Below are 26,733 nucleotides of genomic sequence, written 5' to 3'. Positions count from 1 at the left end.
CGGGGCGCCTCGGAAGTGTTTGTGTTTGCGGCTGCATCGCGGGGCACATCGCCTGTGCGGTGTGTCCTAATAACGCTCCGCAGAACGCTCTTTAATTTACTGGGCAGTGTTTGGTCGCGGAATGTCTTCAACTTGATTTGTTGGCCTGAAGCGGAGGTGCTGCGCTGCTGCTCTGTTTGCGTGTTAAACCATCGGCCTGCTGAGGAGAAGCTAGGTGCAAGGGTGTATTACGTGCTGTCGCTATACCAGAAACTTTTCAGCTGCGTTTTTGATTTATAGATGCTTAAAACTATTTTTGCCATTTGAATAATCACACGTAATTACTTTACCCCTGTTTTTCCAAGATGGTGGTAAGTTACTTCATACCGCCATGTTTTCTTTGCGTACCTGTTAGATGGGTCTGTCAGGCGGTCCTGGGTAAAAACTGTCAGTGATGCTACTGCGTGAAGCATTTCAGAAGTAGTATGAAAAGAAATAATTTTCTCTCCTTTCCTCCCCCCTCACCTCCTTTAGGCTAACTCTACTGTATTCAACAGTTGTCTTCCTCGCCAGGGAGGCATTTCGCAGAGCTTGTTTGAGTGGAAGTACAAAGCGAAACTGGACCAAAACAATTAATCTTCTGTGGCTGACGTAAGATACCTTTAAAAGCTTACTTCTTTAGAACTTAGTTCTAATTCTTGTCTGAGAGCTCACAAAATGACGGCAAGTATTTATTTACTGAGGTAATTATTTCAGTGTCATTTAGTAGCCTCAGTCATGTTTCAGGACTGATGAGGGAAGCTGGTCAAGTCTGTTGCTTTAGCGTTTATGAAGTTGATCTTTTTTTGGAGCACATGGGGAAGTGCACTGCCAGAGGTGTTACTGGGAGCCATTTGTTCTGTCACCCTGTGGTTTCATTGATGTTGCAGCTCTTAAAGGAAGACCCTGTTGCAGAAATATGTAGTCTTTTATTTTTTATTTCTTTTGCCTGCACATTCTTGCTCATTTATTACCCAATATGCCTCTGTGAAGCTGCTTTAGATTCCCCCCACCCCAATTTTTTCCCAAGTCTTGAGCCCTGATGCAATTTAAAGACACAGCAACATAAATGTTTGTGTTGGGTAGGAGAGATGTGAAAGGGTGAAAGAAAGGGTTGGAGTTAAGCAACAGGGAGTAAGTAGGACTACTTCTTTCAACTGCAGTGCTGTTTATAGCAGAAAGTGGATTGCTTAAAGTCTATGTGAAGCTGCAGCTAGAGTGTAATTGCACGTTGCAGCTAAGTGGATTTCACGTCTTATTTTTCCCTTCTGGTTCCTGGACACACCTCTCTGCTTCTTCCTGTTTGTCAGATGTAGCAGCTATGCAGCCACAATTAGGTGGGTTGGGAAGTAAGTTTATCTGTCTGATATGGTGGAAAACTCCCGCTGCATGACAAAATAGTAGTCTTCTATTGGGTCTCCCTACTGACTTGTCCTGGAACTGCACAGCTATTAGTTGGGTCTGGCCCAGGAATGGGACATTGTGTGTAGTCATCTGCATCCAGGTATAAAGAAGAGAGATTGTCCCTTTCAGGGATGAATTTAATACTTATGTTTAAAATGTATTAGAGCTGTTCTTTGCTGTATTATAATAAATTTTCTCTTATTTGACAGTCTTTCAAGTGGGTATTAAATGATAGAGTTAACAGTGACTGTGTACCTTTTTCTTTTTAAATTTTTCTGCATAGAGAAGCATAAGTTAAAAAGAAGATTAACTTTCTTGAAGGATCTGAAATACATCTTAGGAGCTTGATGTCAAATACCTCAGGGATCTGATAATGGGAGGGTCAAATAGATCCTGCTGCAATGATCTTACACTTTCTGCACTCTGCCAGAAGCGTCATATTCCTGAAGCAGTGTCAACAGAAGGTAATACACGTCTGCACTCCTGTGCCTAGCTTGGCTTTTTAGCTACAGTCGGTAATCAAAGTGGCTCTGAGCTACAGTAGAGCATTGTGAACTGGCATACCTGAGGTGCAGGCATGCATTTTCTTCTGCTTACTCTGCTGTGGCTTTTGGAGAACCGGTGATTTTTGGAAGAGTGAGACTAGCAGTTGGAGTGGTGGCATATTTATCTCTTATGGCAAGATCCAACAAAGGTTGTCTGCCAAATCCCCGGTAACCACAGACTACAAAAATTGTAGCAGTGAGGGGTTTGTGGTGTTCTGCAGGGTTAAGGATTGTTCAGTCCTCGGGAGCAAGAAATGCAGATAGTTGACCTCATGTTAGGTTCTTGAGTAGAAAATAGACCAGTCAGAAAAATGTCTTCCCTGTCTTGCAAAAGAATGCCTTAAAAATGTTCATTACAAAAAAAGTATTTTTGGTACGGTAACAATAGAAATTAATTCCTCAGGGCTTCTTTTTATTAATTTATTTTAATTATTATGGCAACGTGAAATTTTAATCTAATTTTCTTGGATATTTTTTCTGCTTAAGTAACATTTCTATTGATTGTTTTTTATATTAACTTTTCAGAGTCCCTCTTGGTGTTTTTTGGTCTATTTTCTTGGGCTTAGTCTGGCTACACTTGCTTGAAGTACCTGATCCTTCTGTGGTTCCTCATTATCAGGCTGGTGTAGTGGCATTTGGTCTTTCTGCAATTATCGAGCTTCTGGGAGAACCGTTCTGGGTTTTAGCACAAGCTCATTTGTTTGTGAGACTTAAGGTTAGTAAAGTACATGGGGTGTATGCATGTGTGGGGAATTATTTTTCTCTATTGAAAAGAACAGATTCCTGAACTAGGTGTTTGTATATTCAAGCATATAAAAGCCCCTACAAAACTGTGTGTACCGTTTAGTACCATATGACGTAGTTGTAATGTGGATGTGAATTTGCACCTGTTAAAGCAAGAAAGTTGGTTTATTTAGAAATGATCACTTTAGTGATCATTAAATACTTAATCATGAATTTTATTTGGAGGGAGAGGCACACAGCTTCCACAGTTCTGCATTTTGATTGATTGTTAGTATGAAATTATGAAATGCAACGATCGAGAACATGATCGTCTCAAGCAAAGTTTTCTCCCTTACGTCCCATGCGAAGGACTGGGAAGGTGCAATGGAAGAACTGTGAAATGCAAGAATAGAAAATTTACTGAGGAATTACAATCTAAGATGGCCAACTCAGCAGAAAGAAACCCTGTGATAAAGTCACACTGACTTTGGAAGTCTTATATTCCTACATAAATTCTGTGTGTGAAACTAATGTATTGTAAGTTTGTTTATGTGGTTAAGTTGGCAGAAAATAAACCTTCTCTATTTTCTTTCTCTTAAAGGTAATTGCTGAAAGCCTTTCAGTTGTGTCAAAATGCATTTTGACAGTTATTTTAGTAGTCCTTTATCCTCAATGGGGCCTCTACATTTTTTCCTTGGCTCAGGTAAGTTTCCTGTGTTCTCTTTTTCTGTAAATCCTTGATTCATCTGAATTTTTATTTGCTGCTGTCTTCAACATTTAGCTGGCTAAATAACTTTGAGGAGGTGAGATAAATTGCTCCTGGGTGGTTTAAGGTTTAGCACTTGTATTTAGTATTTTCCTGATACTTGTTATTGACTTGGTACTTTGACTTTGAGCAGTTTAATGGGGGTACAAGAAAGCACCTTGTTCTGTCTGTGAAGGCGCGTTTTGCAAATAAGGCTATGTTATTCTGTATAAGTTTTGTGTTAGCTCTTCTCCTTAATCAGTTACACATTCTAATGCTTGAAGGCTGTGTTCACCGCTTTGCCTCAGGATTAATGTTAGACTTTGGAGTCTACTGTGTAGACGATTACAATCACATGTAATTTCATCACCCTATACCACCTTATCAGGAGGTGCTAATCATGTCTAACACGTACTCAGATTAAAACTTTTACTACAATGAAGAATTAATATATTGGCACCTGAAAATAGGGTTTTGGTTTGTACAATATCAGTTTACCTAGAAATGAAAATGTGATCTCCCTCAGATGTGGACATTTAGGGTTTTTTTTTTGTTCAGTTTCTGTAGTGCCTGTAGCAGATAGCTTAAAACTGATCAAAGAAACAAATGCAGATGTTACTCTGTCAACTTGGGTTTTTTGGCTGAGTGAATAATTGCTTTATAATTGGACTTTAATCATTCTGAAAATACTGAATAGAACATAAAAGTTGGCAAAGAGCTATGATAACCTACAGATTAAAAAAAACCTCAACAGCGTTCTTGGGGGGGGTTGAAGTCTCTACCTGGTTTAAAATTTGACAAGAATAAGGACTACTTACTACATTTTGTTCTTATGGAATATGGAACTCTAGCATGTCATTTTGCTTTAGTAAGTTAATTTTATATCGCTGGTTGTTTTTCTTTTCTCCTTCCCTATCTTTCCAGCTCTTATATGTCAGCGTCCTGGTAATGTGCTATGTAGTTTATTTTGTGATGTTTTTGGGGTCTCCTGAAGCAACAAAGAAGTCATTTCCAGTTGCTAGAATGAAAGCTCTGTTGCCTAACTTCTTGGAAGATGAGGTAGGTTGCACAGTTTATTTCTTGATTTTAATTTTTTCTTGAGAGCTTTGAAATATAGTTTGAAGTAGCAGAGTAATTGAGTGATTTTGGGGATAACTGCGCTGTAGAAGATATGACTGATGAAAAAAACCATACAAATTTTCTTTGTGGTTTGTATCAATAAAATCCTTTGTCAGAAGAATGTTAAGAAACTTGACCTCTTTGTTGTCACAGGCTTGTTGTTGACATATCTTCTAGTATCTTTGCACAAACTATTAACTGGAGGTAGAACATCTCCAGTGTGCAGGGAAATGACGAGGTATCACTGGATCTGAGGCAGGAAAGAAACGAGAACCATTTTACCACGGATTTTGGTACTTGGACTTTTCCACAAATAAACATGGTGGTACACAGCATTCTACAGATCCTTAAATAGCTCTGATGTCCTCTCAAAAGACACTGAGACAAAGAAAGAAATGAAAAGACACAGTAAGGAAGAAGAGATTTTGAAAAATATTTGCAGATTGAAAAGATAAAAGGCAGTTCTTGGTTGCAAGACAATGAAGGTGAAAGTTATATTGGTATGCTAAACAGCGTGGGGTATTTTTCACCATCTCTAAGTACTGTCTGTAGAAAGCTTGCTTGGGTACTTTATCCGCAACAATATTAATTTTCAGCAAGGGAGAAAGTCATTGTCAGATCAGAGTGATATTAGGGCTTGAATTTAGCAGTATTTTAGATTATTTGTTAATAGCTATGATATTGTGGGTTTTCCTCATCGGTACAGTTCTAGTTAGCCTAGAGTATTGTACTGGCTTTGTATTTTCTATTTCTACTCTGTAGTTTCAATCATGTTTATTACATTTCAGTACTTCTTTTTTTGCAGACCTTTGTTAACTGGAAGGAAGCACGGTTGACTTGGAGTTTCTTCAAACAATCCTTCTTGAAACAGATTTTGACAGAGGGTGAGGCTTGGCATATAGTTGTGATGGAGAAGGGCTAGGGAATACCATTTGCGAAATTGACTTAATGCTTGAGAAAGCTGTTAGGGAATGTCGGCGTGTGACTTTCAGAGATTGCTGCCGGCAGATGTTACTAGCCTGAATGGAATTTTTGAGGGTATTCTGAACTACAGGCTGTCCTATTTGACTTTGTCTCTTGAATATTTAGTACTGGAAGTGCCTGAACAAGTATTGGAAGAGGTTTAGGGTCTTGTTCTTAAGTTCTCTATTTTGAACTTCCAGGTGAACGATATGTGATGACTTTTTTGAACGTGTTAAATTTTGGAGATCAGGGTAAGTGTGATGGTGTTGTGGAATGGTGACAGTTTTCTTAGTCACTGCTCTTCAGATGGTTCTGAAAATGACTTAAAGTATTTGAAGATGGCTTGAAAATCTGGGAAGATTTCAAAGCCTTTGTGACTTTGAGATACATTTCCAAGAACGATTCATATAGAAAATAATTTAATATAAGGTCCTGGATTTTAATTTTATTTTTTTGTTTGGATCAAAACTTTTCAATTGGATATGTGATACCATGTATCTCGTTTCTTTTTAAAAAAAACCCAACTTCATTGGTATCTGATGTGTTAAAGTTGTCTGTCTTCGGTTTTTGTAATTCTGTTCTCCTGCTGTTTTCTGTCTTGCCTTTGAATCTGTGTTAGCTGTTACGGCAAAAACATCATTGTTTATAGCATTGCATCTCAAAACTGAATTATGTTCTGTAAAAGAATTCAGCGTGGTTACAGAGTAATGTATGGCAGTAGCTGTTCAGATGACTGAGTTGGCAGCATCTCAGGTCTTTATAGCTTGGGGGAGGAAAATAGGCTGTTAGTAGTAAGGCTAAAATAGGCTGTTAGCTGTTGGCCCACTGTTAGTAGTTTCTTGGCTAGTGTGAATTACTTTTAATTGCCAGCAGTGGTATGTTCCTCCATAAATACTGAATATATATGCTCGCCACCAGTAACTGGGGCTGCTTCTGATCCTCCTCCCATGCAGAGCAATTGAGCTGCCTCTTCCTTTTGAAGAGTCTTTAAAAGAGCAATGAATACAAAAATGCCTGTACTTTCAAAATGTTGAGAAACATTGGTTCCAAGTCCTATGAAATCAGCCAGAACCACCTTCTGTTATTTCACTGTGAATATGTAAAGCACTTATCTATATGCCTCTCAATGACTATACTCTGTATATATATACACACGTAGATAGATGTCTTAGCAGGTTTGGAGCAGTGTCTTGCTGAGGGTGGAAGTGCTGGTAAAATGTTACGTAGGGTTGCTCTTCCACTTCAGTGAGAGTAAAAAGAAAGAACCTCACTAAAAATAGATGCCTTTCTCTTCTGTATCAGTAAGTCCTTACAATCCTGTTCTCATTCAGTGAAATTCGTCAGGATCTTTTAACTTGCTCCACAGTAAGAATTTTAAATGTGTTTTGGTGCTGTTACTAGATTCACATCTCTGTAGTTGATGCTTTTGTCTTAGCTTTGCCATCTGTGAGCAAGCCTTGTAATTTTGAGCTGTGGTTGCTGTGACTGTCAAATTTTTTAGGAAACACTGCTTTAACGTTGCACTAAGTTCTGCTTGTTTTCTTTGTTCAGTGGAAATGTTAAATGTCATTGTCGTGTCATTGTTAAAGACTTGGAATTAAAATGTGTCTAAAAAAATTACTGTTATGGTTTGTGGTTTGTTTGTTTTTTTTCTAGGTGTATATGATATCGTGAATAATCTTGGTTCACTGGTGGCCAGGTTTATCTTTTTGCCTATTGAGGAGAGTTTTTATGTCTTTTTTGCTAAAGTGTTGGAAAGAGGGAAGAATGTAAAGGATCAGAAGCAGGTATGTTTATTTTGGATTAATTACATGTCAAATGCTTGATTTATGTTGCAGATAAGTTGCATCACAGAAGTGTGACTGATAAAGTGTGTGTTGAAATTTGAGTATAAAGGCTGTTAAAAATGAAAAGTTGAAGTGCAGAACAAAAATGTGGAGTGAGGCTGGACCAAAGAAATTAAGATACACAGTGGCATAGTACTGCCTTGTATTATAAATGAAGTTAACATTATCTGCTCCGCACAGTGCGATGTTACCATGTATTTCCAGATATACTTAGGCAATTATTTAAATCATGAAAGTGTGCTATTTCTATCAAGTAAATGCTGTCTTGAAAATATTTGACTTACTTGAAAGTAAAAGTAGCTGTTAAGTATTCAACAGTAATGTTTCCAGAGAGTGCAGTTTTGGGAAGAAAATAATTGCGTTTTTCTTGAGCTTTTGAATTGTGGAGTATCAATGGTTAACCAAACAAGAGCTTTGTTCCACAGAGTAATATTCATGTGTCTCCAGGTAAGAAGTTCTTGATCAGTCGTGAAGGTCAGTCTGGGCTTTTGTCTGATACTATGACAACTTTTTGCAGTAATCCTGCTACTTGCACTGTACCATGCAGTTAAACAAATCCCATGCTTCAGGTCATTGGTGGGCTAAGAAAGATGTATGTATATGTATGTTTTACATATAGTGTACCTGATATATATAATTGGCAAAATGGCTATGAGTTTTCACTGTATGTACTGGAATGACAAGAATTACAAGAATGCTTCTTGCAATGAGGTAGTAGACCTGACAAATTGCTTGTTCTGGTGTGGCAAATCCTGTAGTCCCATGCAGCAATAAAAATCTGCCCCTCCCACTGACTCAGGCTGTGGCCTTGGGCAGATGCTATGCTTTTCTTTGCTGCTTACTAACTGTTAAACAGGTGCGAGTGCTGTTTGCACATTTCCTTGAACAGAAGTGTGTGGCTAATATTTGTGTAGAATTTGTAATTTGTAAAACATAGCATGGAATAATAAATATATAAAAATTGTTGGAAGACAAGACCATATATGGATAATTCAACAACAAAGGATAAGTTTCACACCTTTTTACACTGTGCAAACTGATATTTTTTTGCTGTGAAGTAGCTTTTCTGCGTGAAATAACTATTATACTGATTCTGATACATGTAATTGAATACAATTTTTTTTCAGGATGATGTTGCTATGGCTGCAAATGTATTAGAATTGCTGTTGAAACTTGTGCTTCTGATTGGCCTTACCATCACGGTTTTTGGCTATGCCTATTCTCAGCTGGCTCTGGATATTTATGGAGGCTCAATGCTCAGTTCTGGAACAGGTAAAGATATATAGAGCTGGCAAAAAAGCCATTCTTTAGAAAGAGAAACCGCAGCTATTGTGAATTCTTAGGTAAATGGGCAGGTTTGTTCCTTTTTTTTTTTTCTTTCTGTAAAACTCCTATTGAAATCAGTGGCTTAGCTTTCCTGAATCCAGAACTCATGCCATTGTAATAGCATCTTTAATGTGTAGTCACCTTAAACTAAAATATACTGAGAAGCTCTAAATATGTAGATCAGGTTTGGGGCTCTACCTTTTTGCAGTTTCACATTGTTGGAAATGAACACTTTAAAGGATTGTGTGATTACTCCAGCTCTTTCAAACAATGATGACAAACCCCCCAAAAACCCATACGACAAACTGGAACCAAAGGATCCAGTTTTAGCATAGAAGCAATAATACTTTTTTTTTTTTTCCCCATGACACTAAACCACATAATGGTAACAGTCTTGCTATAGTTGTGCATACTGAGGGATAAGTTTTGCAAATCTGTCCACAGAAGCAGTCAAGGGATTGTAGGTCACCTTGGATTTTAAGGAGAGAAAGTAGAGGTTCCTTTAATTCCTTCTTGAAACATTAACACACAAATTGTCACCTGGAGTTTTCTTGGGTCCTTTCAGTGGTTTGTCAGTTGACCTACTGTAGCTCCTGCTAGAAAAAACAATCTGCCTTCTGTAGCTGACCCAGGTGTAATGTCTGATTTCCTAGCTGATCTGTCTTGGGTGATGATCTAGCAGCTCCTCAGAGGAGCTTTTTTGTTGCATTTCTGTCTGGAAATTTTTCCTTTGTGCCATCATGGGAGAGTTCTAGCTTGCATTTTCCATTTCACATCTATTATAATTGAGAGAAAGTTACAGGGAAGACGAAAGCATGTGACAGTATATTGTGTAAGTTCTGCACCTTCAAACCATAACCTTGGAATATGACTTATTGGGTATTAAAATGAATTGCAATTGCCTTATTCAGTGTTAAGATAATTTGATATATTCTAACCCCAAGGACACTTTTCTGTTATTACATGTTAAGCATTTAGATATTTTTGCTTTAGATCCTTGCATATTATTTGGAAGCTGGTGCTTGATTTGTATAGTGATTTTAAGGGAAACCCTGTGTCTGCATAACCAAGAAAAAATGTTAACAACTTTTGCATGCTGTTTTGAGTTCTCTTGCTGCTGGTTTGTCATGGTTTGGGCAGATCTGTTTCTAATTTTGAAAGCAAATGTTGTGAAAGTTGGTCGTTCTGGACCTCAGCAGCCAATTCGATTTTATGAAGAAAATGTTTTCTGTTCCTCTTCAAGAATGAGTGTCTGGACCTAGTATTTTAGACATGCTTACTTGCCTGAGAAGGGCTATGTTTAGGAATATGGATGCAAGTCAAGTGACTCACAATTAATTTTTGGTTTTTTTACCTGATGATAATGTGTGAAAATGAAACGTTGAGCATGTGTACTGACTTATTTGACCAGATATTCATAGATATATTCATTTGGATATTTTTTCTTTTTCTCCTGACTGCTCTCTACTCTAATGTTTTTATGCATACTTAAGAAGTCTTCAGCTCTGCCCCACGTCTGCAGTGTATTTACTGCTCACTGGACAGTTGTTCTTTAGAACTGAATCTGGAAGAGTCTGGGTGATACGAGCTACATTGCTGCCATCAAGAAGGGATGCACGCTAACCTGTTAAAAAGCGTGGGTTTTTTTTTTTTCCCCAGTCTTAGTCCTCCCTCTAAAGGACAAGGAAAAGATTAAGGTCTTAATGGAGAATTTTGAAGTCATGTATAAATTATCTCTGACCCATAAAAATCAGAATATAATATTTTATCTAGCACGGTTTTGAATGTATTGAACATCCTTTCTGGTTTTCTTACTGTTGTGTTCAAAATGTACATTTTATTGCATTTAGTACCTCGTAATGACTATTGGATTAATTTCCACAAATTTCTGTATGATAGAAGATTTGGGTTATGATAAATATTATTTTTTAATTAGGAAATCCCTTTTAATAAAATAATTTTTTTTATGGTTATCTTTTCTGTTACTATAAGAACTGCTGTTCTTGGGTGTTTGGGTTTTTATTTTTGTTTATATTTTGCCCTGTTTATTTGTGTTCTTGTCAAGGTATCTAGATAGGAAGCTTGTTCAAATCAACTTGTTTACATTGTTAGTGATAACATTACAACTTTTATCTCTTGGTGAGTGTAAAAACAACGCAGTTTTATAAAAGAAATAATAATCTACTTATTGTGTTTTTTAGGTCCGGATCTCCTCCGATGTTACTCTTTATATGTCCTATTTCTTGCTATTAATGGAGTAACAGAATGTTTTACGTTTGCTTTGATGTGCAAAGAGGAGGTAGACAGGTAGGAAATAGTGTCCTCAGAATAATCCTGTAATTAATCTGCATATGGTCTGCTTGGAGTTCAGTATGTAAACAGAACAATTGTTCTGCCTGGAAATGCTCTTTTTCCAAAGAGCAAAGTTCTTTCTGCAGTCACTTTAAGAACTATGTGCCTTGTATCCAGAGCCAGGTGCAACAGCTGGGCAAGCAAACATGCACTATTTTGTTTGTTTTTTTTTTTTTTTTTTTAACATGCTTGTATTTGTTGGTAAACATTGATCTTAAAAATGTATACATAATGCTTATAAAGAGAATGGTGCATTTGAAATCAGCATAAAAAACTGACTGAAACCCAACTTCTTATTTAGCTGTCTGCAGATAGATTTAGATGTAGAAGCTTTAGCAAATGTTTAAATGTTTGAGTAAAAAGGTCAGAAATTAAGACAGAAAAAGATTGTTAAATTAGCTTTCAGTACATCACTAAATGGAAAAATAATTTAGATGTGAAGTCTTGTTTTCTGTACATATGCATTTGAAATTACAGTTTTTAAGACACTATCACTTAAAACTCATTAAAATTTTGCAACTGTGTATCAGGTACACTTCGGAATGATTTAAATTGTGGGTCTGAATTCAGTGGTTTATCTACTTTAAGTAGGAGGTTGGACTAGATGACTTCTTGAGATCCCGTCCAGCCTGGATTATTTCTTGATTCTGTGTCCATCCTGGGTTATTGACTTTGAAGCCTGGTTACCTTCCCAGTGCTACCATCAAGCTTTTTTTGCTTATATAGCAGCTGTCCCTTATAGGGCCTTTCCAAATTAATGTCGATGAGGTCTGCTTTCCATGGTCAAAATAGTATGTTTTAGACTTGGCAAGGGCTGCTTTCATTACCCCATTAAAGTGTGGAGTTGTTTTCAAAGCCACTGTTTGGAGCAGAAACTAAATAAAGCATCATCTTGTTGAGCGTTATTTTTCTTCAATACATACCTAAAATAAAATAGTAAAAAATCCACAAGGTTTTACATTACTAATCATTGTTACTAAATTTGACTTTCTGAAATGAGTATACAGCTGATTAGTGAAATAGAATTTCCTTCACGTAATGTAGTTCTTGGTTTAATTTGTTTGATATATTTTCCATTCTTTCAGTGAATTTTGTTATTAACGTCTCAGTTCTCAAATTTGTCTTATTCCATTAGAAGATGGTAAGAGCATTTCTGTTCCTCATTTTAGAAAATAAATTGTGGTATTTCTTCAAAGGTAAAGTAAATTAGTAAGTAAATACTGTAACTGTATGCATTGTTAAATTGTTGCTTTTTTTTCCTAGGTACAATTTTGTTATGCTGGCCTTGTCCTTCACGTTTCTGTGCATCTCTTATTTCTTGACACACTGGCATGGCAGTATAGGCTTTATCCTTGCCAACTGCTTTAACATGGGCATTCGAATAGCTCACAGCATCCACTATATCTATGATTACTTCAAAGAAAGCACTTACAGACCTTTGGCAGGCTTGCTTCCCTCACCATTTTTGGTACTCGTTTATATCTTAAGTGGAGTAATCACTGGTTTCTCAGAGGTAAGCATCTTTCTCAGATTTTGCTTTCACTGTGGACGTTTGTGTCAAACGACTCATGTGCCCATAAGCAGAGAGATACCATTAGCAAAACAGGCTGGTGGGGGTAGGCTGGAAGACCTCCATTATAGGCAAGGCAAGATGCAGTATTAAGAGATTCTGTCTTTGATACAAAGGTATCTCTGCCACCTCTAGAAGGTGTATCTGACAAGTAAGGTAACATTCATTTCTGCTGTCTGTAGATAAATCCACGTCTTTAGCTCTTAATAATAATTGAAATTTTGCAGTAGCACAACGAAACTGTTCTTAAACATTCAGGAAAAAAAAATATGATAGAGGAAAAACAACCAAAACCAGAACAGAAACAAATTTGCCAAGAGCACATTTATTCAGACAACAAGATGGTAATTGCGCAGACTAATTATTGTGGAGATGGTAGCATTTCAGTGTACAAAAATGTGACAGATTGAAAATCCATTATGCCTTAGAGAAGGAGAGCTTTATATTTTGGAATGGGCGATTTCCAGTGAGGTTTTGTTAGAAAATAACCTTGTATGTTGCTGCAAAGTAGCAGATTTGCCTGATGGCACCAGCAGAGTTTTCCTAATTCTCAATTAACATATTTCTGCATGCCAGGTAATAGTAACTTCCGCATTTACCAGGTGTCTACTGAATGCTCGTTTTTTGCTGACAGAATTTTGAGAAAGCAAGTGTTATGACTACTAAAGATGATTTATTGTAGGATCAGTGCATGTGGAAAAACTGCACTCAGCTTGATGGTGATTTTAGTGTGGTCAAGAGAGGTGTTGGACATTGTTTTTTACTGAGACAGTAAATCTACTTTGTGCTGACTAGCTTTCCTGCCACTCCTTGTTTCCTTTGTTGTAGGTATTCTTCTGCTGCGATAAGGGTTGGATGGCGAGGCTGATTCACATCAGTGTGGGGGCTCTGTGCTTTGCAGCAACCATCGTTACCATGTTCTGCACAGAGACCAAGCTGATCCACTTTGTCAGAAGCCAGTTCCTCTCCCGCTATATGAAGAAAGGAACATGAAATGCTCCTGTGCAGAACTGTTCTTGTACATGCTTGCAGTAAAGGGCTGTATTTTTGCGTAAGATCTGTACGCAAAAAAGTTTCCACATGTGTTTATTTGAAGCATTGATACTGGAGCAGCAATGTAAAAGAATGCCAACTGGACGTTATTTTATCTTCTCAACTGGTCAGTGCAGTGAAAGAGAGCTGAGTAATTTTTATGCGTCATTCTTCTCTAAGCTTTTCTTCAAACAGCCTCTTTGGTAATGAACGAAGATCTAAGATACACCCTTCTTACATAACCTAGTGGATGGACTTCATGGAGGGAGCTCCCGTTCTTACCGATGGAGAGTGCATGTGTGAAGGCATTGTATGGCTCACGTCTTGAGATGTAATTAAGAACACCCTTATTTGGCATGGTGGGCTGCTTAACTGGTTAGAATATAAATGGTCTGACCAAAAAAAACCCCAGAATGCATAAAACAAAAGCTGAAGAAAACACTAGGGCAAGGACCAATAGCAATATAACTGTTACTGAGGTAGAACGTAGTGCGCTGCAGAGAGATTGAGTTGTCAGTGGTCTGGAGTGTCACAAGGTGAGCAGAAAGTTCTGACGTTTACAAGTAAATTAATGGCACACACAGCATGTGTCCACGCTAGCTCTGTAAGATTATTTCATTCAGCGTATAATTCGTTTATAAGGGTATTGATTAACTTGTCGGAAATACTCTGCAGCCTTAGTTAAAAGATAAAAAAAAGGGTTTTGATCAGTGTTTTACAGAACGTCTTAAGTACAATCACACTGATGCTGAAGTTCCAGAAGGTTAATCGTAAAACTTACTTTCACTCCACTGTTGGTGTTTTTGTCTGAGATTTTAAATGCCAGCATCAAAAATTTGTCTCAATAAAAATTATTTTTTCTTGTCTGTGAGATCAAATTTTAAATATTTAATAACATTTCTTTCAAGGATTTATGCTTACTGAGACTCATTATTGGATAGAAAATGCTTCATTTTGTTACAACCAATTTTCTTCATGTCTTGTTCCTTTACTTGTTCAATCTTAACCTTTGTATTGATTTTGGTTTTTTAATTGTTGAAAATTTGGAGATTCAGAAGTTGTAAAATTCTATTAAGCTGCTGGTTTAGGTTCACTAATGGTGTGTGTATTGCAGGTCTAAGCTCTGAATTGGCAGTTTCAGCACGTACAAGTGGCAGGCTTATAATGAGCAGTGTTCCCTTTGCAGTGTTTGGATGGACCAAAAAAAAGTCAAGTGATGAAAAATGTGTGCTCAGACATGTACACTTGAAAGCTTTTAGTTTAATTATGTAGCAACTCTGCACCTCACCAGGGCGCACTGACACGTGGCCTGAGCCCTTTTTTTTGGGCTTGCCCTTGTGGGTCACGGTGACCCCACTGCTGGCCTTTGTTTGCCCCAAATATGGGCTGGGATGCCCTCAGCCTCCTGCCACCCGCTGTGCCCTGGAGACAGGTAAAACCCCAGTGGGAATGGGCCTGGGCAGCCTGCTCCAGGGGACCCTGCGTGGGCTGGCACTTGGACTGGATGGTCTCAAGAGGTGCCCTCTCCATGATGTATGGAGTTGTTTGCTTCTGCATGTGTTTCCTGTGCAGGAAAGAGGAGTACTAGGGCTGGTTTGTAGACTTCAGTTTTGCTTTAGTTTGCAGGAATATGAGATGGCAAAAGCCCCAACTTCTGCCCAGAACAGGAGGCCAAACAGACAGGAGGCCAAGGAAGCGCAGAGGCTGGTAAGGCAGAAATAAAAGGCATTGAGGGAAGGGGGAGAGGACGAGGGGAAAGAAACTAGTAGTGTGAGACGGTGCTGGTGGGAGCTCCCCCACTTGATGGCCATCCCTTGGGGGTTCCAGACCCTGGGGTCTGGCCAGGCTAGGGGGCAGTTCAGCCTTTGCCCTGGGGGAGCTTCCGGGGGGCTCTGGCCCATGCCAGTGAGTGGCCACCAGCCCTGGGCTCTGCCCAGAGAAGAGTCCCCGGGCTTTTGGACCAGGCTGCAGCTGGCAAAACACTGAGCCAAGGGGAGAGGTTTGCCAAGATTTAGAGAGCTCAGTCATGAACTCTTGCTCCCAAAGTTTCCCTCCCTGCTCTTCCAGCCTGTAAACGCAGGGGCCAGGGTGAGAGCTGCCCAGGAGAGGGGCTCCGCTGCTCTCTGCTCCATCATGCCCCTTTCTGGTGCCTCTGAAGCTGCTCCACAGCCACCTGCAGTTTCCTGCCCCACCAAGGAAAGGCTCACACTGACTCTGAAAGGCAGTTTATTGCCATGGAAGAAGGCCATTTCTGCTGTGACTCCCCACTTTGTGGTCCTGTTGCTTTTTGTTCTGGAGGCACCATGTCACCAAAGAGCTGAGGAGTTCAGGAGAAAGATGTTGGGCCATCTGCAGCATGAGGCGCTGTCCTGTGCGGTGCCCCGGCCACCCACTGTGTGAGCAGATGGGCTGTGTGAGCCCAGGCTGGGCTTGAAGGTCGCTTCTGTCCCCTGTACTGGGAAGCCCAGAACTGGAGGCAGTACTGCAGGCACAGCCTCATTGGTGCGGCGCAGGAGGATGGATCACCTTCTCTGACCTCTGCCTGTGCTGGGGGCAGGAGGAGAGATGTCCCTTGGCCAGGGCTGGAGCCCTGCAGTCGCCCTGCCTGACCAGCACCTTTCGAACAACAGTGCCATTCTCGACGGCTGCTCTGGGGGACCTGGCGTGTGACCGTTTATGGGTGCCAAGGGCTCGGGCCCCCACCTTGGAACTTCACAGCCACCCCTGTGAGGCAGTGGCTGTCTCAGAGGGGGTGGCAGGTGGCCGAGGGCGTCCCTGTCTGTGTTTGGGGCCCATACAGGCCAGCGGTGCTGATGTCACGGTGGCCACGGTGACCCACGGGGTCAAGTGCACGAAATGGAATGTTTGGCACCAGCCTGGCGTCAGTGCGACCTGGTGAGGTGAGGAGAGGGAAGGGGAGGGACGGGGCTCGCGCAGGGCCGCCAAGGGTGGCCGGGGGGCCCCACACCTCTGCGCTCTCGGCCTGTGCTGCAAGACCACCCACGTCCCGCTTCTCTCTCAGGGTCAGCAGCAGAGCAGTTGGAGGTTACAGCCCGGCGCTGCTGGGCATTGGAGTCCATACTTGGCATCCAGTGTTGATGTGTGCCATGTCCGCAAGGAAGCGGAAGGCCCCCGACTCGATGGAGCAGGGTGAGAGCAAAGTGTCCCTGGCAGAGGGGTTGTGGGGCGGTCAGCGTGGGGCCGAGAGCGGTGGCCGGGGGAGGCAGGAGCTCCCCCAGCGCCCCGGGGCAGGGCCCCTCCTTTCCTCAGCACGCGGGGCCCAGGCTGGGCAGTGGGCACCTGCTGGGACAGCCCTGCCTGCAATGCCCCCTTCCTCCCCGCGGCCTCCAGCCCTGACCATCAGCCAGCCAGGCAGGGCCAGACGGGCCCCGGGGGGCAATCCCTCGGGGACGCGTCCCCCGGCCCCACTGAGGTGCTCATTCCCGGCGCCCTTTGCTCTCTACCCTCCAGCATGCACGCTGTGTCGCCGGGCAGAAGCTGACCCGGATACTTGTGGGCGCAAGCTGGAGAAGCAAGGGGTCTGTGCCCATGAGTTTTGCCTGGTGAGTTCCTCTGGGGCTCCCTCCAGCTTTCCAACAGGCAGTCCTTGCCACACTCTCCTCATCAGTTCCTTGTCTGTTCTCTTCTGCAGTATTTTGCCAACCACCTTTGTCAGCAACGAGTCGAGACCTTAGGACTTGTGGGATTTCGCTTTGAAGATATCCAACGTACAGTCAACTGGGCAGCAGAGAAGGTGAGGACATGACAAGAACAGGGAGATTTATGCCAGGAGGTGTTTGCAGGATCTTAGCCCAGACCCCAGAAAAGAAATCCCAGCCCTTCCAAGCAGCTCTGGGACAAACATCTGGCTCTCAGCAGCTCCGCAGAGGCTCCATCGCAGGAGCCTTCTCTGCCAGGCAGATCCTGCACCCGGCCCGGCGGTGCGGGGCTGGCTGTGGAGGCCCTGAGGCTGCCTCTGATGGGGGCTGCTGTGCTCTTTCCAGGACTGCTTCGTCTGTGGTGAGAGCGGGGCCACCATCACCTGCCGGGAGACAGGCTGCGACCGCAGCTTCCATCTCCCCTGTGCTGTGGAGGGTGGATGTGTCACCCAGTTCCTTTTACAGTACAGGTACGTCCCCTCCCCCACTGGGCAAGGACCCAGAAATTTGGACGTCACTCATGCCTCTCCTTTTTGCCCCGCAGGTCCTTCTGCTGGGAACACCGCCCAGAGCAGGCAGTGGAGGCAGCTCCAGAGGAGACCACCACCTGCCTCATCTGCCTCAACACTGTGGGGGACAGAAAGTCCTATGGCACGATGGTGTGCCCAGCGTGCAGACACGCCTGGTTCCATAGGGGCTGTATCCAGGTAGGAGCCGTTCCCTTGCCCCCGGGACATGGCAGGCGCTCAGCACCACCAGGGCCTCACTCCGGCTCCTTATGTTTCTCCTGCAGGGACAGGCTGTACGTGATGGCATTACTTGTTTCCGGTGCCCTCTCTGCAGAGACAGGGACGCATTTCTCTCAGAAATGCTCACCATGGGGATCCGGATCCCGTTCAGGTTGGTGTCCTTCTGCGTGGCTCACAAGACAGGAGGGTGCAAGCACTGTGCCGTGCCAGGGCCTGCCCCAGTAGACCTGGCTCTCCACTGTGCCGTGAGTCTGGGCTTCAGCTTCACGGAGGAGTAAGAAACGGGACAGGGGGAAGAGCAGGGTGGTGCTGCATCTGCCTTATGCCGGGGCAGCATGGGCTCATCAATTTTCCTTCCTCCATCAGCCTGCCATCATGGGACAGCCGTGCATATGAGGCACTGAGTGAGCGGCACAGCCGCTGTGACGCCAGGGAGTGCCTCTGCCCAGGAGGCAGGGAGCAGGCAGAGGAAGAGGGGTGAGTTGCCAACACTGCACCCCGGGGCCCTGCACGGGATCTCTGTCTCACCAAGGGCTCGAAGGGGAAGGACTGAAAACGAGCTCTGCGGGACTGTCCTGTGCTGCGGTCACTTTGTCCTCACAGCCATGAACCCCTTTGCTTCCCCAGGCCATGGGAACTGCTCCTGTGCCGCTCCTGCGCTGCTGAGGGCACCCACAGGCGGTGCTCCTCTTTGAGGAACAGCACAGCCAGCTGGGAGTGCGACAGCTGTGCCGGCCTGGGCACCGGTAAGAGGCAACTGCCCCGGGGCTGGGCCCAGCAAGACCTGGCAGCGCGTGCCCAGGGTGGGCTTGGCAGAGCCCCTCTGCTCCAGGAGGGCTGGGGGCACCGCTGTGGCCTGTCCTGCCCCAGGCCTGGGGGACCATGCCCTTGACCTTCCTGCTTCCCTTTACAGCCTCCAGTGCCACTTCGGAGCGTGCCGGCCCCAGCACTTCCAGCCAGGCAGCACCGGTGTCCTCCAGCAGTACTCCAGCACTTGAGGGCAGCAGTGGCTCAACCCTCCCTGGGCCTCTGCGGGTGCGAGAGCGCTCCCGCTTGCGACGTCGGGGCCGAACTCATTACAGCCGGCCCAGACGTCGCCGGAGGACCTGACGTGGGCCATCCCCAAGTGCTGGCTGTGATGTGCCTCCAACAGCGCAATGAAGTTGGTCATTAATCTCTGCACTCTCCCCTCCCCGTCTCCCCCAGTCCACTGGGAAAGGACCCCGCGCTTCTCACCTCACCCATCCCTCTCCTGTTCCCCGCAGGTCCTTCTGCTGGGAGCGCTGCCCAGAGCAGGCAGTGGAGGCGGTTCTGGAGGAGACCACCACCTGCCTCATCTGCCTCGACCCTGTGGGGGACAGAGTCCTACAGCACCATGATGTGCCCAGCGTGCAGACACGCCTGGTTCCATAGGGGCTGTATCCAGGTAGGAGCCGTTCCCTTGCCCCCGGGACATGGCAGGCGCTCAGCACCACCAGGGCCTCACTCCGGCTCCTTATGTTTCTCCTGCAGGGACAGGCTGTACGTGATGGCATTACTTGTTTCCGGTGCCCTCTCTGCAGAGACAGGGACGCATTTCTCTCAGAAATGCTCACCATGGGGATCCGGATCCCGTTCAGGTTGGTGTCCTTCTGCGTGGCTCACAAGACAGGAGGGTGCAAGCACTGTGCCGTGCCAGGGCCTGCCCCAGTAGACCTGGCTCTCCACTGTGCCGTGAGTCTGGGCTTCAGCTTCACGGAGGAGTAAGAAACGGGACAGGGGGAAGAGCAGGGTCGCACCGCATCTGCCTTATGCCGGGGCAGCATGGGCTCATCAATTTTCCTTTCTCCATCAGCCTGCCATCATGGGACAGCCGTGCATATGAGGCACTGAGTGAGCGGCACAGCCGCTGTGACGCCCGGGAGTGCCTCTGCCCAGGAGGCAGGGAGCAGGCAGAGGAAGAGGGGTGAGTTGCCAACACTGCACCCCGGGGCCCTGCACGGGATCTCTGTCTCACCCAGGGCCTCACTCCGGCTCCTTATGTTTCTCCTGCAAGGGCAGGAAGAAAGGCCGGGCTTGAAGGTCACTTCTGTCCCCTGTACTGGGAAGCCCAGAACTGGAGGCAGTACTGCAGGCACAGCCTCATTGGTGCAGCGCAGGAGGATGGATCACCTTCTCTGACCTCTGCCTGTGCTGGGGGCAGGAGGAGAGATGTCCCTTGGCCAGGGCTGGAGCCCTGCAGTCACCCTGCCTGACCAGCACCTTTCGAACAACAGTGCCATTCTCGACGGCTGCTCTGGGGGACCTGGCGTGTGACCGTTTATGGGTGCCAAGGGCTCGGGCCCCCACCTTGGAACTTCACAGCCACCCCTGTGAGGCAGTGGCTGTCTCAGAGGGGGTGGCAGGTGGCCGAGGGCGTCCCTGTCTGTGTTTGGGGCCCATACAGGCCAGCGGTGCTGATGTCACGGTGGCCACGGTGACCCACGGGGTCAAGTGCACGAAATGGAATGTTTGGCACCAGCCTGGCGTCAGTGCGACCTGGTGAGGTGAGGAGAGGGAAGGGGAGGGACGGGGCTCGCGCAGGGCCGCCAAGGGTGGCCGGGGGGCCCCACACCTCTGCGCTCTCGGCCTGTGCTGCAAGACCACCCACGTCCCGCTTCTCTCTCAGGGTCAGCAGCAGAGCAGTTGGAGGTTACAGCCCGGCGCTGCTGGGCATTGGAGTCCATACTTGGCATCCAGTGTTGATGTGTGCCATGTCCGCAAGGAAGCGGAAGGCCCCCGACTCGATGGAGCAGGGTGAGAGCAAAGTGTCCCTGGCAGAGGGGTTGTGGGGCGGTCAGCGTGGGGCCGAGAGCGGTGGCCGGGGGAGGCAGGAGCTCCCCCAGCGCCCCGGGGCAGGGCCCCTCCTTTCCTCAGCACGCGGGGCCCAGGCTGGGCAGTGGGCACCTGCTGGGACAGCCCTGCCTGCAATGCCCCCTTCCTCCCCGCGGCCTCCAGCCCTGACCATCAGCCAGCCAGGCAGGGCCAGACGGGCCCCGGGGGGCAATCCCTCGGGGACGCGTCCCCCGGCCCCACTGAGGTGCTCATTCCCGGCGCCCTTTGCTCTCTACCCTCCAGCATGCACGCTGTGTCGCCGGGCAGAAGCTGACCCGGATACTTGTGGGCGCAAGCTGGAGAAGCAAGGGGTCTGTGCCCATGAGTTTTGCCTGGTGAGTTCCTCTGGGGCTCCCTCCAGCTTTCCAACAGGCAGTCCTTGCCACACTCTCCTCATCAGTTCCTTGTCTGTTCTCTTCTGCAGTATTTTGCCAACCACCTTTGTCAGCAACGAGTCGAGACCTTAGGACTTGTGGGATTTCGCTTTGAAGATATCCAACGTACAGTCAACTGGGCAGCAGAGAAGGTGAGGACATGACAAGAACAGGGAGATTTATGCCAGGAGGTGTTTGCAGGATCTTAGCCCAGACCCCAGAAAAGAAATCCCAGCCCTTCCAAGCAGCTCTGGGACAAACATCTGGCTCTCAGCAGCTCCGCAGAGGCTCCATCGCAGGAGCCTTCTCTGCCAGGCAGATCCTGCACCCGGCCCGGCGGTGCGGGGCTGGCTGTGGAGGCCCTGAGGCTGCCTCTGATGGGGGCTGCTGTGCTCTTTCCAGGACTGCTTCGTCTGTGGTGAGAGCGGGGCCACCATCACCTGCCGGGAGACAGGCTGCGACCGCAGCTTCCATCTCCCCTGTGCTGTGGAGGGTGGATGTGTCACCCAGTTCCTTTTACAGTACAGGTACGTCCCCTCCCCCACTGGGCAAGGACCCAGAAATTTGGACGTCACTCATGCCTCTCCTTTTTGCCCCGCAGGTCCTTCTGCTGGGAACACCGCCCAGAGCAGGCAGTGGAGGCAGCTCCAGAGGAGACCACCACCTGCCTCATCTGCCTCAACACTGTGGGGGACAGAAAGTCCTATGGCACGATGGTGTGCCCAGCGTGCAGACACGCCTGGTTCCATAGGGGCTGTATCCAGGTAGGAGCCGTTCCCTTGCCCCCGGGACATGGCAGGCGCTCAGCACCACCAGGGCCTCACTCCGGCTCCTTATGTTTCTCCTGCAGGGACAGGCTGTACGTGATGGCATTACTTGTTTCCGGTGCCCTCTCTGCAGAGACAGGGACGCATTTCTCTCAGAAATGCTCACCATGGGGATCCGGATCCCGTTCAGGTTGGTGTCCTTCTGCGTGGCTCACAAGACAGGAGGGTGCAAGCACTGTGCCGTGCCAGGGCCTGCCCCAGTAGACCTGGCTCTCCACTGTGCCGTGAGTCTGGGCTTCAGCTTCACGGAGGAGTAAGAAACGGGACAGGGGGAAGAGCAGGGTGGTGCTGCATCTGCCTTATGCCGGGGCAGCATGGGCTCATCAATTTTCCTTCCTCCATCAGCCTGCCATCATGGGACAGCCGTGCATATGAGGCACTGAGTGAGCGGCACAGCCGCTGTGACGCCCGGGAGTGCCTCTGCCCAGGAGGCAGGGAGCAGGCAGAGGAAGAGGGGTGAGTTGCCAACACTGCACCCCGGGGCCCTGCACGGGATCTCTGTCTCACCAAGGGCTCGAAGGGGAAGGACTGAAAACGAGCTCTGCGGGACTGTCCTGTGCTGCGGTCACTTTGTCCTCACAGCCATGAACCCCTTTGCTTCCCCAGGCCATGGGAACTGCTCCTGTGCCGCTCCTGCGCTGCTGAGGGCACCCACAGGCGATGCTCCTCTTTGAGGAACAGGACAGCCAGCTGGGAGTGCGACAGCTGTGCTGGCCTGGGCACCGGTAAGAGGCAAAGCACCCGGCTGCCCCGGGGCTGGGCCCGGCCAGGCCTGGCAGCGCGTGCCCAGGGTGGGCTTGGCAGAGCCCCTCTGCTCCAGGAGGGCTGGGGGCACCGCTGTGGCCTGTCCTGCCCCAGGCCTGGGAGACCATGCCCTTGACCTTCCTGCTTCCCTTTACAGCCTCCAGTGCCATCTCAGAGCGTGCCGGCCCCAGCACTGCCACCCAGTCAGCATCGGTTCCTCCAGGAGTTCTCCAGCACTTGAGGGCAGCAGCGGCCCAACGCCCCCTGGGCCCATGCTGGGTCATGCTGCATCTGCCTTACGCTGGGGCAGTGGGAGCTCATCAATTTTCCTTTCTCCATCAGCCTGCCATCATGGGACAGCTGTGACCTTCCTGCTTCCCCGTACTGCCTCCAGTGCTAGCTTGGAGCTCACCTGCCTCAGGACTGCCAGACAGTCAGCAGCCAGTCCTATGGTTCTCCAGCACTTCAGGGCCAGCCAGGTGTCACTGGGCTCCTCCTGTGTCTCCCCAGTACTTCAGTGTAGCGGCCCCTCCATCCCCCCCTGTGCTCGAGTGGTTGAAACACTACTCCTGCTTGCAATATTGGGCCTAAAATTCATAGTGCCGGCACAGAAGATGCTGTGAGAGCAGCCATGTGCCAACACCAGAGCTTGCCAGTACTCAAGAGCAGCAGTCCCAGCACCGTTAGCCCCGCAGCATTGGGGCCTTCCCATTGCTTCCCAGCACTGAGACCAGCAGGTACCACACTGGTAGCCAGGCTGCACTGGATTCCTCCTGTAGCTCCCCAGCACTTCAGGGCAGCAGCCCCTCCAGCCTGTACAGATGCAAGACTGCTCCTGCTTGCCACGTTGGGCCCAAATTCCCTATAGTCAGCATGCACGAAGACACAGGACCATTCGTGCGCTGTCCCTGATCTACCTCCACCAACAGAATAAAGTTGGCCATTAATCTCTGCACTGGGAGATTCCATGCTTATCAGCTTCCTCCTCCCCTCCCTTTCTGGAGGGGCAGCGGTAGAGGCTGCGCCCACAGGGTTGTCCTTTCCCCAGGGGGTGGTGGCAGCACCTTCCCCAGACCTCCCTCCTTGCGTGCTGGCCTTGGCCGGCTGCCCCAGAGCCATGGCCATGCGCTTGGCGCCTTGCTGGCCCCATAGCCTGCTCAGTTTCCCCAGGGGAACCTCACATCTGCCCCCGGGATTGGGGGTCCTCTGCCCCTGCCCCTGGGAGGGCGGTCAGGCCCAGCATGGCCCAGTCGGCGCTGCTGTCCGTCTCCTGGTAATGCGGGGTGTGCCTGCTCACCCGGCATGGCCCTCGTGGCTCACTTCCCAGCACCATGTGCCCAGGCCCCAGCGTCAACCCTTGCCCTGGCATGGGCAGGAGGCATCCAGCAGCATTTGGGCTGAAGGGTTTCTGCTCGAAGCCCGGGGCTGCCCTGTGCTGGAGGCTTCGGCAGGGCCTCCCCAAGTGATGCAGTCCCAGCAGGGCCGGCAGCAGCCCCCCAGAGCTGCCTCAGAGACACCAGAGCCAGCCAACGCTCCTTGAGGGCTACAGCCCCCCTGCTCGCAGCACCCGGCACCCCCAGCTCCTGAGCCCCTGCCCTGTGTTCACCTGTCAGTCATCCAAAAGCATTTCCATGCTGTTGGAGACCGGCAAGTACCAGCGAGTGCAGGAAGGAGAGAAAGAGTTGGTTGCAGAGTGACTGCTGAACAGCTCTGTGGAAGTTGGTGGAGCACTATAAGGCGGAATCGAAGACCAAATGGTGACCAAAGCACGAAGGAAAGCCCGTGGGGTGGCTGTCCAGGTGTGAACAACCCACTGCTCTTCAGGCAAACTGCGGGTGATCTTACAGTGTGTGCATTGAGTGCCTTGATGCTCCATGGAAGTTGATTCCTTAAAGTAGGGAGCAGCTGTCCTCTCGGAGGAAGGCGCGGGAACCCAGGAGACCTGATGGACATTTCTGCCAGCAAAGAGGCAATAAGAAGGAAAGGAGGTACAGAGGGTCTGAAAAAAAACCCTCGGTGGCAGAACTTTGTCCTTCTATTCTTGAGTGCCATGATTGGGAAGACGTGAGGTCTAGATGTGGCCAGAACAGGTCATTCTTTTCAGGGAATGGATTGCGACACGAGCTCCGAGGCACTCCTGAGCAATGGAGCCTGAATGGAGCTGGCCAAAGAGCGTGGCCGTGCACAGCCTCGCTGTGATCCGAGGTGCTTCTTATCTGGCACCGTTCAGCTCTGTCAGCATCTGCTAACGGAGCTCTGTAATGCCCTGGCGCTGGAAGGCTGAGCGAAATCTGCAAAAGCCCAGTGAGAAGGAAACCCTGAGCACCAGAGTTTGGCTTGGAAGGGGGCTGGTAGAAGAGGATGGCTGAGGACCCTCTCAAAGCAGAAGCTGAAGGCTGGGAAGCCTCTAGTCCCTCTCAGCAGTGTCAGCCAGCTACTACTGTAGAAGGCCTTCTGGGGGTTTCAGGTTTCTATCTCTGCCCTGAATTGCATTTCAGACTTGGATTCTCCAATACTGGATTTCACATTCCTTTCTTCCTACATTGGTTGTGCCTGAGACACTGTCTGGTTTTTGTCCTGGCAGGTTCAGTAGTGGACTCCGTGGTGCTCAGTGAGGAAATGTCCCTGCTGCTGGGGTGCTCACCTGAGCCCGCAGCCTGGACTGCCTTCCCCTGGGGACTCCTCCCACCCCTGGATCAAAGCTTGTACTGCAGCACCGTTGCCGAAGACCCCCAGGACCTGATGAAACAGCTCCCTCAGCTGCCCTGGAGCTGGCCCAGGGATGCTGAGTTTCTGAGGGTAAATGGCCTCTGCTCTGTAGTTCCCTCCTAGGTGTTTTTGTTTGGGTTTTATTTTCCCCTCCGTGAGATGTCCTTATAGGCCTTCAAGAAGGCAGCTAGTGAGGGGCTAGCAAGTCTTCCCCACCCTACCTACTCCTTCCTAGACTTTGGCAGAATCTTTCCCTGGCACAAGGATAGGAAGCTCAAGCGTGTTTGCCCAGCGGTGCGGGGTTGGCTTTGGAGGCCCTGAGGCTGCCTCTGATGGGGGCTGCTGTGCTCTTTCCAGGACTGCTTCGTCTGTGGTGAGAGCGGGGCCACCATCACCTGCCGGGAGACAGGCTGCGACCGCAGCTTCCATCTCCCCTGTGCTGTGGAGGGTGGATGTGTCACCCAGTTCCTTTTACAGTACAGGTACGTCCCCTCCCCCACTGGGCAAGGACCCAGAAATTTGGACGTCACTCATGCCTCTCCTTTTTGCCCCGCAGGTCCTTCTGCTGGGAACACCGCCCAGAGCAGGCAGTGGAGGCAGCTCCAGAGGAGACCACCACCTGCCTCATCTGCCTCAACACTGTGGGGGACAGAAAGTCCTATGGCACGATGGTGTGCCCAGCGTGCAGACACGCCTGGTTCCATAGGGGCTGTATCAGGTAGGGAGCCGTTCCCTTGCCCCCGGGACATGGCAGGCGCTCAGCACCACCAGGGCCTCACTCCGGCTCCTTATGTTTCTCCTGCAGGGACAGGCTGTACGTGATGGCATTACTTGTTTCCGGTGCCCTCTCTGCAGAGACAGGGACGCATTTCTCTCAGAAATGCTCACCATGGGGATCCGGATCCCGTTCAGGTTGGTGTCCTTCTGCGTGGCTCACAAGACAGGAGGGTGCAAGCACTGTGCCGTGCCAGGGCCTGCCCCAGTAGACCTGGCGCTCCGCTGTGCCGTGAGTCTGGGCTTCAGCTTCACGGAGGAGTAAGAAACGGGACAGGGGGAAGAGCAGGGTCGCACCGCATCTGCCTTATGCCGGGGCAGCATGGGCTCATCAATTTTCCTTCCTCCATCAGCCTGCCATCATGGGACAGCCGTGCATATGAGGCACTGAGTGAGCGGC

General features: G+C 47.9%; 3 protein-coding genes across 3 annotated transcripts in view; all 3 read left to right on the top strand.

The window, feature by feature from the left end:
* The window catches only part of RFT1 (RFT1 homolog (S. cerevisiae)), a 21,278-nt gene extending 7,673 nt beyond the window's left edge, over positions 1 to 13,605 (top strand). The window contains exons 3-13 of the mRNA XM_009891293.1: positions 514 to 630; positions 2,493 to 2,682; positions 3,292 to 3,393; positions 4,360 to 4,494; positions 5,360 to 5,438; positions 5,718 to 5,768; positions 7,174 to 7,304; positions 8,492 to 8,636; positions 10,892 to 10,997; positions 12,306 to 12,555; positions 13,441 to 13,605. Coding sequence (XP_009889595.1) covers positions 514 to 630; positions 2,493 to 2,682; positions 3,292 to 3,393; positions 4,360 to 4,494; positions 5,360 to 5,438; positions 5,718 to 5,768; positions 7,174 to 7,304; positions 8,492 to 8,636; positions 10,892 to 10,997; positions 12,306 to 12,555; positions 13,441 to 13,605 — 1,471 coding nt within the window. The remainder of the gene's footprint in view (positions 1 to 513; positions 631 to 2,492; positions 2,683 to 3,291; positions 3,394 to 4,359; positions 4,495 to 5,359; positions 5,439 to 5,717; positions 5,769 to 7,173; positions 7,305 to 8,491; positions 8,637 to 10,891; positions 10,998 to 12,305; positions 12,556 to 13,440) is intronic.
* Positions 13,606 to 15,279: 1,674 nt separating this feature from the next.
* On the top strand, positions 15,280 to 19,162 carry PHF7 (PHD finger protein 7). The gene is made up of 11 exons (XM_009891291.1): positions 15,280 to 15,351; positions 16,445 to 16,539; positions 16,667 to 16,794; positions 17,116 to 17,207; positions 17,297 to 17,398; positions 17,649 to 17,773; positions 17,848 to 18,010; positions 18,097 to 18,203; positions 18,419 to 18,529; positions 18,680 to 18,798; positions 18,966 to 19,162. The coding sequence occupies exons 1-11, from the start codon at positions 15,280 to 15,282 to the stop codon at positions 19,160 to 19,162; spliced, it is 1,311 nt and encodes a 436-aa protein (XP_009889593.1).
* A 486-nt stretch (positions 19,163 to 19,648) lies between these two features.
* On the top strand, positions 19,649 to 26,598 carry LOC104291979. Its single transcript, XM_009891290.1, has 14 exons — positions 19,649 to 19,794; positions 19,887 to 19,997; positions 20,700 to 20,827; positions 21,149 to 21,240; positions 21,330 to 21,431; positions 21,682 to 21,806; positions 21,881 to 22,043; positions 22,130 to 22,236; positions 22,452 to 22,562; positions 22,713 to 22,831; positions 25,435 to 25,649; positions 25,917 to 26,041; positions 26,116 to 26,277; positions 26,415 to 26,598. Exons 1-14 carry the CDS (start codon positions 19,649 to 19,651, stop codon positions 26,596 to 26,598), a joined length of 1,890 nt encoding a protein of 629 aa, XP_009889592.1.
* Positions 26,599 to 26,733: the final 135 nt, after the last annotated feature.

This window comes from Charadrius vociferus, unplaced genomic scaffold, assembly GCF_000708025.1.
Source record: "Charadrius vociferus isolate BGI_N301 unplaced genomic scaffold, ASM70802v2 scaffold758, whole genome shotgun sequence".
NCBI classification, from domain to species: domain Eukaryota; kingdom Metazoa; phylum Chordata; class Aves; order Charadriiformes; family Charadriidae; genus Charadrius; species Charadrius vociferus.
Note: the sequence above shows the minus strand (reverse complement) of the source record. Positions and strands in the feature narration are given on the sequence as shown.

Excerpts from the sequence above, each read along its gene's own strand:
- PHF7 (XM_009891291.1), top strand. The coding sequence starts at position 15,280 with ATGGCAAAAGCCCCAACTTCTGCCCAGAACAGGAGGCCAAACAGACAG. Across the intron at positions 17,208-17,296 it reads GTGCCCATGAGTTTTGCCTG|TATTTTGCCAACCACCTTTG; the intron begins GTGAGTTCCTCT and ends TCTCTTCTGCAG. Across the intron at positions 18,530-18,679 it reads GAGCAGGCAGAGGAAGAGGG|GCCATGGGAACTGCTCCTGT; the intron begins GTGAGTTGCCAA and ends TTGCTTCCCCAG.
- LOC104291979 (XM_009891290.1), top strand. The coding sequence starts at position 19,649 with ATGGGGATCCGGATCCCGTTCAGGTTGGTGTCCTTCTGCGTGGCTCAC. Across the intron at positions 21,807-21,880 it reads CAGTTCCTTTTACAGTACAG|GTCCTTCTGCTGGGAACACC; the intron begins GTACGTCCCCTC and ends TTTGCCCCGCAG. Across the intron at positions 22,832-25,434 it reads CTGTGCTGGCCTGGGCACCG|GTTCAGTAGTGGACTCCGTG; the intron begins GTAAGAGGCAAA and ends TTGTCCTGGCAG.